Here is a 15,707-nt window from a genome sequence, read left to right as displayed (position 1 = left end):
GGAGTCCCTCGAATGTGCAGGTAGGTTTTGGCGGCAGTGGTGTTCCGACTGAATACAATCAAGCCTTGTTGCTTGCAGCTCGCTCCGTTACCTCAGGTATTGTTACTGGGTGGCTCCTCGGGGTTCTGCCATCTCCAAACTTGGCAGGGAGACGGATCTGACCACCTGGAGCACAAAGACCACCTTCTGGGGTGCTGCTTCCCCGGCGGTCCCAGGGGTCAACAGAACGATGTAGCGGGCATCTGCAGTCGGTGCTTGTTGATGCATGGAAGTGGCACCTCCACTCCAAGGGAGATGCTACGGGGTCCAGGAAGTGCTGGGCAGACCTGCAAGGGCTTGGGGAGGCTCTGGATAAGTCAGTGATTGTCTGGCTTTTCTTTTCCTCTACTTAGCAGCATTAAATGCAGTGAAAGGTAGTAGCCAACGCACTACTTATCCTTGAGCAGCAGTCTATTTTCAGATGGACCAAGAACCAGGCCTCATTGCACGTAACCATGCCCACGTGAGGATATGAGTGGAGTCCTCTTTGTTAACCGTACTTTTAAGTTTTGTTGTAGATGTTGGTACAGTACAGTGGCCTGGATATGCCGGCGCTTCAGGACGCTACAGTCATGCCACCCCCGTCCAAGCACGTGCCGTCAGCCGTGTGAGGAGGCCCCATCATACCGGGGGCGTTCTATGTAGAACAGTTCGTAGCCAACGGGGCCACCACAGATGCGTGTAAACAGCTGGAAAGGCCGAGGGCGAATGAAATCTGCCGATTGCAGGATGTGTGGCAACAAAACAGGGTGCTGGAGAGTAACATTCTAAAGACCCATTTCCAAGGTCGCGGGGGCATAGAAAGAGGGTGGCTTAGCCACACTTTGGAGAGGCCAAGTCCTTTACACACGACTTTGCCAACACCGGGGTGCGCAGAAGCGAAAATACGTTTTTGTTTACAATGCATGCTGCTCCGTGTGCTCCTGGGCATTGCAAGCTACACACTTGTATCGTGTTACCATTTTAGATCCCTTTCCTGCTCTGTACAGGCCCAGGTTGCAGAACATGGTCACTCTCTCTCTGAGAAACCTTCCAGTTCCATACGGGCTTGCTGGCCGCCTGCCGTTCGTTTCCTTGTGGTGTGTAGATGGTGATTATCCTACCTCCAGACTTGCAGGGTTCCTTATAACTAATCTGTTGTATGTCGCACAAGAGCAGCCACTGAATGAGATGGGAGCCCCTACCCCACCAGGGCCTCCCCAGCAGTAGCCCTCTCTTCTTAGTCTGTTTGGCTTATACTTCATTAGAGGTGTACATCGGTATTTTCGGTCCATGGCTGTACTAAGCCGCCTTTTAGCAGACAATAGTTAGCCTTACTCGTTTTTCAGTACTTATTTTGCACATATGGTCTTTCTTGTTCTGTATATTATAATTCCTCTACGAAAGACGAAACTCGCACAGTTCTCTTTTTCCACTGCAATGACAATAGAGAGCAGAGTGAGGGCTCTGGTATGCTTATGTTTTTGTCTTCTCCCCATTTGGTTTTTGAACCTAGTCTGTGTTTGGTTGTGAGTCAGTGTTCCTTTTGCAGGGACCATCTGCTTGTTGGACTGTAGCAAATGATAGCTCATGGAACTGCTGGGTGCTGCTAGTGTGCTGTAATGTTCTACACTATGCGCTGCTAGTGTACTGTAATGTGTACACTACGACCTCCCTCTTACCACCCCGTTCATCTTCACCACCAAGTAAATATATCATCAATGCAATGCAATAGGTCTCGCATTTACGCGAGTTTAAGCTGTTGGCATTGTAAATGACAATGGCTTATATTTAAGTTTTAAAAACAAAAATGAAAGGCATTGTTATTTTTAATGTGAATAGCTCAAACTCACGTAAATGCGGGACCTATTGAATTGCAAATGCTTGTTTGTTTTCTATATAAGATCTAAAAAGCACCATGCTGTCCAATTTATTTTTTATTTTTTTCAAAATGTGTTTTTGGGAATGCGAAGTGAGGAATGGAAGCCTGAGCCCATTGGAGACAGTTAAACTTGTTTGCTGCAATTTCGATTTCCCCATTACTTTCAAATTGGGCCGACCAGGCTCCTCTTCATTCAACAGCTCATTGGATGTCTTCTCTCTTTGTCCCAGTGGATTCTTGCATATTCAAAGTACAGAAGACTAAATTAAATAAAGCACTGCAGCTTATACAACCAATAAATTCTGAATTCTGGGTACAAGGACAACAACTTTTTGTTATTGTGGCAGCCTGGCAGTCATTCCTGTACTGAGCAGAGGATGAGGACCTGGTGAAAGTTCAGTTTTACCAAGTTCACAGTAACAGACACCCCCACTATCAATGGGGCACACTTTTGCAACCTTGAAATTAGAGCATCATTGCCCAAAAATGAAATTGTAGCACATAAAATGCTGAAAGTTATGGCAGTTCGTTACATCCTAAAAAAAATTTGGCATACATTGAGGCAACTCAAAGCTAATTTTAACACGTAACATAACTAATTACTACATAAATGAGCAGAAAGAAAAGAGATAGCTGACTCTCTTTTAGGTATTGGCTCGTGGCCAACAACATCTCCATTGCACCTGCTCACTTTTTGCGAAAATTTAAAATGAGCAAGCAGATATTTTCAGCTAAATCATAAAGAAAGCCATGAATAGGCTGTCTATGTTGAGGTTCTTGGGTGTCAGGAAGCCATCACTGTGTGGAGTTGGAAGCAAGCCTTCTTCTGATGGATGAAAATGACACCACTTTATAAAACGCGTTCATGTGTTTTCTTCTTACCAAGAGCCTTACTTGGAGTACCATGGTTCAATTTATGTTTGTTTCAACCCCCCCTTCCCTATGTTAAACATACCAGGTATCCTGTTAATTCTGGGGTGCGGAATACATCAGGATGGCAGGTTGAACCCTGAAAATAGCCTGAGTAATAAAGAATTGCTAGGGAAATCGGTAGTCGCAGGTGCGATTCCTTCTGCAATTCCTTTCTATGCTGCAGTTGCCCCCAGAGTCTTCTGCTGCTGTCAGCACCTGAAATCTCCAAGGGAAGCATGAACAGTCCGTGATAACTTAGCAAACCTTTCGAAATTATGGCCTAAATCATGATAGTTCCTTTCAAGTTACCGAAAAGATGGCTTCTGTTTTGATGGAGACAACTGTTCTTGTAAATTTTAAGTCTGTGAAAAGTGTGTGTCATGTGAGTCAGTAACATTTCAAAAGATTGATGCAAATATTTTTCTCTTTATTTGAACTCTAAATTGCAAGGTCACTGCCTTTTTGCATTCACACAGAACAAGCAAATGTTGTTAAATCTAAATTGTTGAGTATAGGTAGTAGGATTTTGTGCCCTGTCATGTGAGTGTATTATAAAATAAAAACCACTGTGTGACAATATCAATGAAAGTATTGAGTAAGGGACTGGTATTCGGTCTCCTGTGACCTGTTAGTTGCTTTTTTTCTATGACAAAGTGACCGTTAGCCACGTTGTTGATGTCCAAGTCATTCTCATGAATCCTAATCTTAATCAAATCATTATACTGATCTTAGTGATCATAATAATGGCCTATTTGAGTGAAAAAAGGAAAACTAAGCAATCTGGTGTAGTAGAACGTTGTGTGCCTCACTGGGTATTGAAAGTCAACATAGGATCTGGCTGAGATCCCTGTAGACTTTGAGCAAAACACCTGGGACTTAACAGGTTCAAAATAGTTTGGCTTCTTTCATTGTTTTGGAGACAATTTCTTGGTCATAAAGGCTTAGTTTTCTAAATGATATAAAGAACAAAATGGTCCTGGACGTAATTAGTCAATCACATTTCAATGAACTATTAATTTTTACTTGTTTTAGGGACTTAATCCTGAAAAAGAAACAACAGGCCAAATGTGTTTGCAGTATTATCATAAATACCCAAAGCAGATTGAACGACACTCAGTTTTATAGCAATACAAATGTGCAATTTATTTCATATTCATATATACATATTTACAAAAAACCAACAGAGGTTCAACACTAAGGGAACATAACCTTAGCTTTTGTTTAGAATCATTGCATTATTCTTTTTTACTTATTCTTTCTCTATTTTCACTTGAGCACGAAAACCTTTGCACTCTCTACTGCGCCTGGCAGAACTCCCCCAACCTCAGGATTAAGTCCCTAAAACAAGTAAAAATGAATAGTTCATTGAAATGTGATTGACTAATTACGTCCAGGACCATTTTGTTCTTTATATCATACGATACCCAGGTCCTTTGACTTTGTCTGGGTCATACCCCATTCTCTTAATAGTTTTCTAAATGAGCACTTAATAAGCTTATGAATTTGGAAATAATTTTCAGATGTCATTTGCAAAAAATAAAGAACTTATGTTCAACCCTTTTATTTTTAACAACAGGTACCACTCCGATATTTAATTGCGATGCTATACATTAATTTCAGTCCTCTTTGGGATCCAGCTATTGAACTTATAACGTGAGTATGGACAAACAAGAAAATTGTGCCCCTTGTGTTTACATATTAAGTTAAAAGTAGCGAATGTTACAAAATAATGGATGCTATTTCTCAACGTAGTTTTGTATTTTATATACACAACTGGCTGGAAAGTTGTTTTTTTCTGACTAGACACATCAGAGAATGCCGCTCTCTGAATGCACAGTTGCTAAAAAATTATAACTCACAATAATGAAATGACAGGGCCTTTCTTTTTAATGTTGCATTGTTTGGGTCTCAGATTCCTTTACTATAGTTAAAGCAAGTCCTTTCACTAACCTTGCAACCCACTGAACAAACATGAGAATTTTGCTCACATTTCTGGGGCCACTGATTGGTAACATAACCCTCTATTATTTCAAGGAGCAGTTAAATTCAATAAAAAGTATAATGTGCTGATCAGGTGGGGCAAATGTGTCTTCTCTAACTGATAAATGTCTTGCTTTAGTGCTTAGCAGTTGATCTCTTTGAGATGAACCTTGAACCTGTAGAAAACATTTAGTGGATTGTTGCATAATTGTTTATTAATGGCTCTGACATTAGCCACCGGGACTTTGTACTGAGATTTGGACAGAATGATCATCTGGGTGAAATTAGATGTGACTTCCTTTGAGATTTTCTTAGATATGGATAAGAAAATTAAAACTGTTGTTTTTGCCTAGTTGAAAGAATCTGAATTTAAGGCCACAATTTTGAGTGCCGTAGAATTATCCCTTCTATTTCTGCTGATTACTTTTGCTGGGGCAGTCCTTTTAATTTGAGGTGTGAGAAAATAACCTTGATTGCAAGTTTTTGGGTAATAACATTTGGTTTGGTGTTATCACACAGATTCTCGCATGTTTTCCGTAGAGTTTCACACTGAGATTTCTGCTTGCTTTCTGCAGATAATCTCTGTGTGATAATCATTGACTCTTAATTCCGAAGGGCCCAGTAACTCCAGTTAACAGTCTCATCTGAATTTATAGGACACTCACAATCGAGGCCTAGGCTGTGTTTTTTCACATGCTCTAACCAATCCATTAAAGGATGTTTGAAAATTACATGATGCTCAGCTGTGGCTACGACTGCCCTGGATACTATCGGTTGGCTGATGTTGTGGAAGCTTGGGCATCACTGATTTTTGCAGTTCATGAAACTGGACTGCGGATCATGCTTGCAAGCTTGGTCACAGTGTATTACATCACACACTTAAGGTACTGAGGCTTAATTTGGTGTGACTGTCTCTGTCCAACAAGCAAGCAGGCATTGTGTGTTTATCAGCATTGGTGCTGCCAAAATATATTTTTAATGTTAGAAATAGCATTCTGACTTTACTTTGCAGTATAATTATTTCAATATTGTTTTAGTTCTCATGCAAATGGAATGGAAAACAAGGTTTTCTGGAAGATATATTATGAACACTTGGAAAAGTCTGCATTCCATTCAGGTGAGTTTTATTTAAGGGGGTACGAGGGCATTGTGATTTTTCAAAAGACCTCTTACTTTGTTCCTTCCATGAAATAGCTTTTTTTAAGAACCTTATTTTTCCTTATTTAACCAATTTCTCATACTTTTGTTTCCCAATACTGCAGCCTAATAAATGATCCCATTTTTTATGTTTTCCCCAAACCAGTGACTTAAATTAAAAAAGCATAATCTAACTTAGCCTCAATATTTTGTTAGTTTAAGTTGGAACAAGAATTATTTTAAAGACACCAGCGTCTTAATAAATATTGGGAGCGGAAGTCAAGAGGCCAAGTATGTTTGCAGAATTTGTCAGTCATGCAGAATTTGTTATCATTACTGAAAGTACTTTTTGCCATCAAACCTAAACCAATAGATATATCCACTGTTCTTTTTTAACTTCTTTCCCATACACCTCAGTTGCAAGCTGAATTTTTCTCTTCATAATGTAGGTGTTTTAATAACATTAACATTTGTCACACTTGAAAATGAGGCTTTTTGTTACTTTTGAAGAGAATTCCAGCTGAAGCTATGAATTCAGAAATATGTTTCTCTTTTTGACCTAGATCAGGAGTTTTTGCTCTATACAGGGGGTTTACCCCCAGAAAGGTATCAGTACTTTCTGCCAAATGATTATTATTATTTGTGAATTTGAAACCATATACTTCTCTCCTGTTGCTACAGAGCTAACCAAAAATAAATGTTGAAGAGAGCAGCTTGGTCAAGCCCACACATTTTTTGGAAGAACTGCTTTGCACATACAAGAGTCTGTGCTGAGTGTTTGCTTGTTCATGCACTTTTGCCCTAATTGAGAGCTGAGTAAAATTCAAGACGCTCCCCTATATGCATAAAATTAAATCAGGAAATGCCCCCAGTTACCTCCGGGCTCTGGCTAAACCATATATCCTGTCCCAGAATCTACGATCAGCCACTCAAGGAAGATTTGTCGTCCCCAAATAAAACGGACTAGTTTGCTGTCTCGACTATTCTGTCTGTGCCGGGAAACCCTTTTTGGGTAGCTGTTCCGCAATACAAATTCTAAAAACGAACTAACTAACTATCTCAGATGCTTATCAAACTGCCTAGTCCTGCCTCTTCTCTTTCTGTCTAATTTCTTCCTAAGCTGAGATTAGAAGAATCTAGCCTTAAGAGTAAGATTCTTACTTCTTCTAGTAACTTGCATACATACTGTATGTAGATCACGGTGATCCACATTCATTAACCCAAATAGGATTGTATATTGCACAAGAGGTTTTAAAGAACTTACTGGTGAGACACTGGTGTATTTGCATGAGCGGGGGGTTTCTGGTTTTCAGAGGTTTTAGCATGAGTTTTTGTGCTACATGTAGCTCTTGCATAGAATGTTGTACTCTACACATTTGCTGTACTACATGAAATACATGGATTACCAGAATGGAAGGGAGTATTTTCTAGTCTTTTACAACTGAGATGTGTAGGAGGCTGGGTTTCTGTTGCAGTAACCCCTCACTTTTTGCCAGATTTCTGATGCACTTGGAGTTGCCGCCAGAGAGACTTCAACCCTCATCAGCCCCTACAGGAGAACAGCGCTTTAAAGCGTGCCACAATCCCATGACCAGCGTTGCCGCCGGATCACCTGTTTCCTGGTGCCTGGTGTGTGGGGGAGCTGCTTGAATTCCGCTGGGGAGACTTCAACTCCCATTAGCCCCTACAAGAGAACAGCGCATTAAAGCTTGCCGCAATCCTGCAGCCAGCGTTGCCTCCAGCTCACCCGTCTGTTTCCTGGTGCCTACTGTGCGGAGTAGCTGCTTGATTGCAGCCGGGGAGCCGTCAACTCCCATCAGCCCCTACAGGAGAACAACTGTTAGACTTGGGCCTTAGGGCAGGTTCACCCCTAATCTTTTTGGGTTTCGCCTGCCGAAAGGCTGCGCTCTGCGCAGACTTTCAGCGCAGGTGAAATCCTATGTCTACACTAAGCACTTCGGGAACGTCCCCCGGCTCTCATTGGCTAGCTCCATAAATGGAGGCTAGCCATTGAGTGCCGGATCTGTCCGTCAAGGCCGGACCAGATTCGGGGGCGTTCCCGAGATTTTTTCCCTGGGCGGAGATGCGCTGTCCATTCCCGCCCCCTCCGTGTGCCTCCCCGCCCCACCCTCGCTGTCCTGTGCACGTTTCCTGCAGTCCGTGTCCCCTCCCGCCGTCCGTGTCCTCTCCCGCCCCCCGTGTCGTCTCCCGCCCCCCTCCCGCCCTCCGTGTCGTCTCCCGCCCCCCTCCCGCCCTCCGTGTCGTCTCCCGCCCCCCTCCCGCCCTCCGTGTCGTCTCCCGCCCCCTCCCGCCCTCCGTGTCATCTCCCGCCCTCCGTGTCGTCTCCCGCCCCCCTCCCGCCCTCCGTGTCATCTCCGTGTCATCTCCCGCCCTCCGTGTCGTCTCCCGACCCCTGTGTCCTCGTAGGTGCTTGTTCTTGTCTTATTTCCTATGAAGCGGAACATGTCCGAGAGCGGGGCGGCCCTGGCGGGAAACAGCGAGATGCCGGGCAAGAAGCAGAAGCTAAGCAGCGAAGGTGCTGCTTGTGAGTCAAACTCGCACCAGTGAAGCCAAAGCCTTCTGAGACAGGATCCGAGGCAGACAAGCGCAGACCACCCCACCGGAGCATGAGTACCATTTACTCTCTGTATGCTTTATATCCCAGCGGTGGGTGTGTGACTCTCTCAGCGATTCCTGCACGGAGGGTCATTCACAGATGCACATTTCACACACGTGCATTCATAAATACCTGGAGATTAATGCAAATAAAGCAGCGAGGAGGGCATGGACGGAACTAACATAGAAACCCCTAACTTAGTAATCGTCCCTGCGTGTGCGTGAAAGGTTTCCCTTTAGAGCCGCCCCTTTCCGTTCCTCCACGGGGGCTGGTTCAGGCAGGGGCAGATTCCTTGAGGGAGCGGTGCTTTCAGTTTCCATCCCTTGGGCGCGGCTCCTGAAGGTGCTGCTTGTGAGTCAAACTCGCACCAGTGAAGCCAAAGCCTTCTGAGACAGGATCCGAGGCAGACAAGCGCAGACCACCCCACCGGAGCGTGAGTACCATTTACTCTCTGTATGCTTTATATCCCAGCGGTGGGTGTGTGACTCTCTCAGCGATTCCTGCACGGGAAGCAGATGCGATGATTTAAATGCAGAAATGTCGCTTCCAGCAAGAACGCTTTCTAGTTTGTCACAGAATGTCGAGGGGTGGATCAGTTTGTGCCTCCAAAGGTCAAGCCCTGTATGTCCCCACCCCCGTGCGTGGACAAGGGTTCTGTGAGTGACGTGTGAACCCTCGTTTATTGCAAATAATGCACAACTGGGGCAGCTGAGGGTGATCGAAGGGACCTGGGATTTCTTCTTTCCAAGATAACTGTGTCAACGCTTAAAATAGGTGCCAGGGCCCAAGTATTACACAGAATGCACCACCCACTGCCCTGCTGCGCAGAGCTAATGCAAACGTCATCTATACAGCACCACACTCCTATTATTGTGTCTTCTCTTGCACATGAAAACAGCCTTTGCTACATATAAGTAGGTGGTCTCATGTTGCCCATTGTAAATGCATCTGCATATCTCTGTAGGAATGTCTTAATGCAAATGTAGGTGCCTGTGTTCGTGCATTCCTCGTTTTGTCTTCTTTCCATACCTACGAGTGCCTGCATGTACCTACAACTATATAAGCGGAATGACTTCAAACTCAAATGAGAAAAAATATTCTATTGTGTCTTATGTGCTTCCTGCATTCCTGTAAACTGGAACCCCCACTTCCTGAGATGATGAAAAGTTCCCTTTTTTAATGCAACTTTTTTTAATGGAACTCTGTTCCAAAACGGAACAATTCCTCTCGATTAAAGGGGGAAATTAAACACTTGGCCATGTGGAACATGAAATGTAAAAAACGGAAAATCAATCACTCCTACAGAGATTCTCAATTATCGTGGCACATTTTTAACTGAAGGTTCTGCTCAGCCAATAGGAATATAGCTTATTTGTGCAGGAAAGTGATGATGTTCCTGACACTGGAACAAAACTGATGTCCCAACTAATGTGTGTTCCTGTGCTGGACAACTATTGTTTACTGTACAGGAGTATTGATGTAATGGGTGGGCCAACGGTGGCAACTGCTTGTGTTTTAGTGTTACTTCTTAGTGCTTTGCAGTTCATTCTGGAGTTTTTTACACCTCGTTTTATTTTATTCTAATTGTAACAGATCTTTGTGTAGTGTGCAGAGTAGTGAGTGTGCAGAGTAGTGAGTGTGCAGAGTAGTGAGTGTGCAGAGTAGTGAGTGTGCAGAGTAGTGAGTGTGCAGAGTAGTGAGTGTGCAGAGTAGTGAGTGTGCAGAGTAGTGAGTGTGCAGAGTAGTGAGTGTGCAGAGTAGTGAGTGTGCAGAGTAGTGAGTGTGCAGAGTAGTGAGTAGCTAGGGAGTGCAGGGGGAGTGCAGGGGGGGTGCAGGGGGAGTGCAGGGGGAGTAGTGAGTGTGCAGAGTAGTGAGTGTGCAGAGTAGTGAGTGTGCAGAGTAGTGAGTGTGCAGAGTAGTGAGTGTGCAGAGTAGTGAGTGTCAGAGTAGTGAGTAGCTAGGGAGTGCAGGGGGAGTGTCGCATATTCTGAAAGAGTCCCCTTCGACGGGAACAAGGGACTCTAGGAAGATTACTTCATATCATTTTTTACACCTCGTTTTATTTAATTCTAATTGTAACAGATCTTTGTGTAGTGTGCAGAGTAGTGAGTGTGCAGAGTAGTGAGTGTGCAGAGCAGTGAGTGTGCAGAGTAGTGAGTGTGCAGAGTAGTGAGTGTGCAGAGTAGTGAGTGTGCAGAGTAGTGAGTGTGCAGAGTAGTGAGTGTGCAGAGTAGTGAGTGTGCAGAGTAGTGAGTGTGCAGAGTAGTGAGTGTGCAGAGTAGTGAGTAGCTAGGGAGTGCAGGGGGAGTGCAGGGGGAGTAGCTAGGGAGTGCAGGGGGAGTAGCTAGGGTGTGCAGGGGGAGTAGCTAGGGAGTGCAGGGGGAGTGCAGAGTGACTGCCGAGATTAAGCTAATGGCAATGTAAATGACAATGCCATTTATTTATCTGTTTTCAAAACCAACACATAAATACAAATGTTGTCATTTACAATGCCAATAGCTCTAACTTTTCCAAAGGCGAAACCATTGCATTGTAAATGCTTGTTGCTTTTGTTTGTGACCCTGGGTAGTGACTTTTGGGTCTTGGCGCACTTTTTCCCTGTGTCCCAGAGTGAAAGTGCGTGCGTGTAGTATGGCTGGCCTGCCCTCCCATAGGAATGCATGGGGAATGTGTGTGTTATCTAATGTGTTTTTATTATTATAATACAAAGGCTATTTTTGATATAACCTTGTGTGGAGTTTCCTTTGTGGTGGGCCTTTGGTTGTTGTCGCTGGGATGCGCGCGCAAACGCTTTACACATCGCCTCCGAGATTAGCCTTGCTGCTCGCGCCACGTTACCTAGAGGGTGAGCGGGGGTTATCTTGGTGTGTGACTCCCTTGCCCTGACCTTGGAAATGGTGATCCCTGACTGACCTTGGCGCAAGCCTTGGCCAGCCAGAGATCCCGTTTCTAACAACAACGTATTAAAGTGCACCGCAATCCCGCAGCGCGGGGACGCGCCCAGGCCAAAGGGGTGCTGTCCACGCATGTCGGAGCCCAAAGGAGGCTGGGCTGCCCCCCTTACGTCGACTTCACTGGGCTTAACATGGGCAAGAATAAGACGACTGCCGCTCTTGCAGAGGTAACTACTCCATCTTTGGATACCTTTTTAGCCAAGGCAAAAATGGTTCTGGAAAGGGAGACTGATCTTACAGAAAGTAGGCTTTCGCTGGGTGTGTGGACAGGGCAGGTAACAGACGACCCCCTTTTATCACCGGGCGGGGGCAATTCTCTTGCCGGAACTGAGCCACAATACCTGCAGGTACAATTAACTGGCACTTTGTCTGCCTCCCAACCCTCATTAGCAACCCCTAGTGCTTTCTGTGCCAGTGGAGCTCCCCCTTTACCAATGATATCTGTAACTAATGGCAAAAGGAAAAGATGATCTGCCAAAACAACCCTCACATGGCCAGCCATAAAAACTTGAAAGGCTGTTTCCTCTTTGGGATCACCAGTACTGCTAATCAGTCACTGCCTGCATCAGGACTCTGCAACATTAACTTTAAATTGGCATGAATTTCAAGTCAACTTTAAACAATTATTGCAGCCGATTTTCAAGCGGTTGGACACTAAAGACTGCACAATTGAAGGGTTGATATCTAGTAGGGCATCACAACATACTTTGGGGGGGGGGGTGCGAATTGTGTTCCCACTAACACTACCTCTTGATCTGAGGTCTCGGATAACCCAGTTACACTCTGTAAATCATGTAACTTGAATATTCACACACTGACAGAGCTACAAAAGTAAGATTGTTTGTACCACTCCATACCAGGGCCCCCCAAGTGCTGTTACTTACATAAACTACTGTAAGGCATAGTTTCTCCCAGTCACATCGCTCAGATAATGTTGTAAAGGAGCATATTTCTAGGAGCAAGTCCGAACTCAAGCCCCCTCCACCTTCTTCATCAGTAAAGAACACCCATCAATACACAGATCTACCCCTGCATCTTGTCCCTTTGCATTAATACTAGTTATTGTCCCTTTTGTTTGAGACCATCAAAATTAACCAGCAAAGCATTTAATGGCTAAAGCTCCGCAATGGTTGTCCCAAACCTAGCCATTTTTGTCCAAAATCACTTGATCATAGCCCGTAGGACTCCTTGGATTGGGTCTGACACAAAGAAATCGATAATGACTGCGTCATGCTCAATTTTGACAATCAAAGGCTGGTCAGCAATCTTTTAGGGTCCTTACTGGTTTATCCTTCATCACAGTCGCACATTTACACAGTCCCTTTGGGCTTTTTCTATAAACCCTCTGCAATAAATAGTTTTAATACATACGGCCTAAGCCACTCATTCAAAAGCACCCTGCCCATCCCCTGCCAGCAGCTCAATAGCTTTGTTTCCGTTTCTAATAGGTTTGCCCCTTTGGTGGACCTGGACTCATGTGATTTACTACCTTTACCTTCCAAATTAATCTATTTTACCAAGGTTTTAGAATGTTCCAATTTAAGAGTTTCTCTTGCTGCAAATTCCATGGGGGCACAGTCTTTGGTTCAAAACTCGCAAGATACTGACCCCACGCCAAATCTATCTAGCATACCAAGTTCAATTCCTTTGGTAGAGTTCATCTGACAGGAGCCCTTCGAGGGCTTCACGTTCCTTTCCTGGAACATAGCAGGATATGACATTAAAAAAGATCACCTGGATTGGTATAAAGAGTTTAGGAGTTCAGACTTTGTTTTTTACAGGAAACGCACCTGTTTTTGTTAATGGTTACCGTTCCTTTTTCACTCCTGCAGTCTCTTCATCCTCGGGTAGAGCAAAAGGGGGTCGACCTACACTTATAGTTAATAAATTCTCATTAACAAAAGTCCCTTTTATGAATAGCTTGCCATATTTTCACATGATAGTAGCAACAGGTTGTGGTAAGACTGGCCTATAACTGATAAACTTTTATTACAATAAATTCTCGGATCACTCCTCAGTGGCCGAAGAGCTTGGTACAATTTTAGAGGATTTAGTTTACCATTACACAAGACCACTCTTGATTATTTGAGCGGGAGATTTTAATACGCATACATGTAGCAAAATCGATCAGCGTATTTGCAGGTTAACTGACTCGAATTAGTCTGATAACCCATTTTAATCATCATAAATATGGTAACATCTTAAATAGTCTTCTGTTGATTTGACATTTAGTTTTAATAAACCCATGACATCTTTCCACGAGTCAAATCACCCCCTACTTTTTATTGTCCTGGATCTACCTCAACAATTGATTTTATAATTATTCCTGCAAATTTTAAGAAGTGTGCGAAGAAAATCAAGCTCACTTCTTGTCCCTAAGCCGCTTTTATCCAGAATAAATTGTTTTACTTTAAAATGGGAAAAATTGATTCAAACTCTTTTCTCCCGTTGGTTGTAGGGGACATGTTACAGGAGATTCAAACCTGTTTAGACCTACAAACAAGTAGTTCACTAGTGGTGGTCGCTTTCAGCAAAATCTTAACTTGCATTAGTAAACTCATCTTTTCCGACCAGTTCCTCAAAAGATTCCACAGCCCACCAAATGGTTCGAGCTTAATTTCTCCAAGGCATCGCGAGAACTTTAGAATGCCCTTAAGACACATCCCAGAAATCAAATGCTGATAAGAGACCTGAGGGCTAAATATAAATTGGTAAGAGAAGAGAGGAAGAGGCAAATTTGGGAGGAAGCATGGGAAAGCCTGAGATGAGCATCACTGACAAAGACAGCAAGGCTTTCTGGACAGTAACCAATGCTTCATTTTTGCAAGGGGGTGGTCCATCTCCCGATCTCCATGTAGACAAACCACAACTTGGTTAACACACTTCCAGAATATATTCCATGCTCAGTCTGAAGGTGTTGGTACTACAGTGACCTTCTCAACCCGTCCCCCCCGCCCCCCTCCCTTCCCTCCCGTTGGAGTTTTCATATGAGGAAATTCAACTCGCCCTTTCACTATCTCCCACCCTAAAGGTAACCGGACTGGATGGTTTCCAATTGGATATCTTTCTTGCAAACAAACCATTATGGACCCCACTTTTGACCTTAGTTTTGAACGCTGTAGCCAAAATTGGACCCTTTCATGGAAACAATCGTAGATTATTCCAATTTTCAAGAAAAGCGATCCTATGAATCCATCTAAGCTCAATCTCCTTACTGGACAGTACAGTACAGCTAATGGGGAGAGTGCTACTGCTACTGCTTGGAGAGTTTGGTGGATGAGAATAATGTTGTGGCTGGGATTCAATAATGTTTTAGACAGGGAAGTGGGACAGCCTAATTGCAGCTAAATACTTATGCGCTAAAAAAGGTCAGTTATATCTGGCCTTATGGACCGGTCCGCGCCCTTCGACTCCGTGATCCATTGCAAAGGGTGGGGTGTCATGGAGTCCATGGGTGTGGATAGCTCCATAATCCTTTTTATTAGGGACATTTACAGAGACGCAGGGGCTGTAATTAGATACTGGGCGAATGTACAAACTCTTATAGAATTGAAAAGGGTGTACGTCCAGGCTGCTTCCTAGCCCCATTCCTCTTCTCATTATACACCAATAACTTAAGCACAGTACTTAGCACTGAATGTAAGGATGTTCCAGCTGTAGGTCGTATACCCGTATACCCGTACCGGCACTGCGGTAAATAAATCTATAGGTTTTTTGATGGTTGTTGGAAATGGAAAGAGAAAACGAATGTCCCTACAATTAGACTCAAATCCTGGAACGTGTAGAGAATTTTATGCATCTGGGTATACTTTTCAATGCTAAATTAAATAGGTCAGCAATGGTATTAAATAGGATGAAGCTCATGAAAAAAGCTTAGCAGCACTGTGGAAATTCACCTCTAATTTAGGAAAGGAAACCATGTGAGGAAATGTTGTATATCTATCGGGCTAAATCAGTAGCGAGAGCTTCATATGGTGCTGCAAGTTGAGTTACAGCACAAGTTGCTGTTATTTAGGCAGTCGAGAATACATTTTTGAAAAAGGTTGCTGCCAATCCCATCCTCCTGCCTGAACATAATTGTTCATAAGAGTTAGGACTTCAGTTCATAACTGATCTCAGAAACTGGCTCCGCTTTTACTATGGCTAACTATTTGGAAACGGGACTCTGTTAAATTAAAACAAACAAATGGTGCTCGGGGACTTACTT

At 43.7% G+C, this 15,707-nt stretch overlaps 1 protein-coding gene across 2 annotated transcripts in view; it reads left to right on the top strand.

The window, feature by feature from the left end:
* UTP20 (UTP20 small subunit processome component) overlaps window positions 1-15,707 on the top strand; it is a 1,109,880-nt gene that overhangs the window by 326,808 nt on the left and 767,365 nt on the right. For both annotated transcript variants that reach the window (XM_078675325.1, XM_078675316.1), the window contains exons 19-20: window positions 4,389-4,465; window positions 5,830-5,909. In XM_078675325.1, coding sequence (XP_078531451.1) covers window positions 4,389-4,465; window positions 5,830-5,909 — 157 coding nt within the window. The remainder of the gene's footprint in view (window positions 1-4,388; window positions 4,466-5,829; window positions 5,910-15,707) is intronic.

This window comes from Lissotriton helveticus, chromosome 1_1, assembly GCF_964261635.1.
Source record: "Lissotriton helveticus chromosome 1_1, aLisHel1.1, whole genome shotgun sequence".
Taxonomy (NCBI): domain Eukaryota; kingdom Metazoa; phylum Chordata; class Amphibia; order Caudata; family Salamandridae; genus Lissotriton; species Lissotriton helveticus.
The sequence above is the reverse complement of the archived record's forward strand: the minus strand, read 5'-3'. Positions and strand labels throughout refer to the sequence as shown.